At 25.9% G+C, this 2,125-nt stretch overlaps 1 protein-coding gene across 1 annotated transcript in view; it reads left to right on the forward strand.

The window, feature by feature from the left end:
- The window catches only part of LOC105620405 (pyruvate kinase-like), a 57,881-nt gene extending 56,010 nt beyond the window's left edge, over positions 1-1,871 (forward strand). Inside the window, exons 5-6 of the mRNA XM_012201902.1 lie at positions 110-266; positions 1,354-1,871. Of these exons, the coding sequence (XP_012057292.1) occupies positions 110-266; positions 1,354-1,366 (170 nt within the window). The 3' untranslated portion in view covers positions 1,367-1,871. The remainder of the gene's footprint in view (positions 1-109; positions 267-1,353) is intronic.
- Positions 1,872-2,125: the final 254 nt, after the last annotated feature.

Below are 2,125 nucleotides of genomic sequence, written 5' to 3' on the forward strand. Positions count from 1 at the left end.
AGGGCGTCTCTCTCTCTCTCTCTCTCTCTCTCTCTCTCTCTCTCTCTCTATTTATACATATATATAAAATATATATTCATATGTGTATATTATATTCTTTGTTGTACAGAAGTACCATTGGTCGATTGGGTGAAGGATGTGGATGTACGTGTACAATATGGATTAAATTTTGGTAAAAGTCGTGGTTTTATCAAAATTGGTGATTCCGTAATAGTTGTGACAGGATGGCGACAAGGCTCGGGCTTTACGAATACACTTCGTGTGGTGTATGTAGAACGTGAATTTATTAGAGAAGATCCTGCATGTACAATTTATAGCGATACCGATTCCTATGAAAATCTCTTGAATGTTGCATGATGTTTTTTTATTCTTACATATCTTGATTTGTTTTAAGACTCCTGAATAGTCTCTACTATATATATTTGATTGTGACATTATAAGAGAAATGATATGTTTGAAGTTTCTAGCACTCTATTTGTAAGTAAGTCTAGATCTATAATAGGTGTTTTAAGCCTTAAGAAATTTACTAAATAATTACAGTCAAATGCGAGAAGAATAATTGAGATTCAAGGCTCAAAAACCTGTTGTAGATTTGGACTAAAGAGAGTTTGAATAAAATAAAATAATGAGATCTTTAAAATTCGCTTTAAAAATTATGTAAAAATAGAAGAAAGCTATCTTTCTTTTCTGATAATTAGTACATATTGTCATAAATAGCACAAGAAGTGCGTTTAATGCACGTGTGTAACCTATTTTCATTTTATGTTTCACTTTATATCATTTACGACTATTTACTGATCAAAGACAGGTAAGAATAGTTTCTTTTCATTTTTATAAATGTTTTAAACTTTAAAATTTAAAGCTTAAATTGTTTAAATTTAAAATTTTGATTGCTGATAATTGTTATTTCTTACTATATATCATCCAATATGGTTACAGCAACTACTCAGGAGTTTTAACAACAATTATATTTATAATTATATTTATGAAATATTATTATTGTTGATTTGCAAATTTACTTTAAGTCAAAATAAATAACTTAAAATATTAATAAATTATTGCAATATGTTTTGTACATTACAATATGCTTTTGTATATAATAGAAAAATACATTCTGTATGTAGTAGGTATATTGATACATAATAATATATTTGCTTTAAGTACTTTTTATTTTTATAAGTACCAAGATAATTTTAATATCGTTTGTGTTTCAACATATTGCATTTTTAAGTATATAATTTTTAAAATTAATTCAAGTATAGTTATCTCCATTTAGTATATTATTGTTACTGTAGTCATGTTTTTAGCACAATAATACATTTGATTATTTATTAATTAATGTTTTATTTTTAGGACTGTTGATTAAACTACACATTATACTGGAAAGTTCTAAGAAGTATAGTCTTCGTGGATGTAGATGTAATACAAAAATTTATTGAGTAATACTTGAACATGTATGTAATTGTATATGATTCCTTTACAAATTCTATTAAATGCAGTTATATGACAATAATCTTAATAGTAAAATATTTTATTGTTGGAATATATAAATTCAATGTAGAAATAAAAGTTTGATGGTTCGGAGAGAAAAAAAGGTAATTTTATCATAAATTTTTTAAAAGTGATCTTTTTAAGATCTTTAAGATTAATTTGATTTTTTTTTATAGGAATAGATAGTTTTTATTTAAACATTCGAAAAGAATATTTTATATAAAAATTATGTAAAATATATGATTTAAATTGCATGATTTAGAAAATATTTAACAAATATTCTCAGAAAATATTATTAATATTGTGCTGTTTGGGCTTCAAATAAAGATATATTATATAGATTATATAAAGATAGAAAATAAAGATTATATAAAGATAAATTGAAGATATTGGTCTTTATTTGCCAAATACTAAGCGTGTTCGTAGTCGCCATTAGAGCGAGAATAGTCTCGCTCGCGATGGAAGAAGATAGATGAGACAACTTGAGCGATGCATAGTTGAATCAAAATTTAGGACTAAATGATTGACTAGCTGCTTGCTCTGAATTGTTGCTGTGCGGATTGTTTCATCTGTCTTCTTCCACTATCGTCAGATAGAGTCTTAGATTATATAAGAGAAACCGATTTGTATCAGT

This window comes from Atta cephalotes (assembly GCF_000143395.1).
Source record: "Atta cephalotes unplaced genomic scaffold scaffold00026, whole genome shotgun sequence".
Classification (NCBI taxonomy): domain Eukaryota; kingdom Metazoa; phylum Arthropoda; class Insecta; order Hymenoptera; family Formicidae; genus Atta; species Atta cephalotes.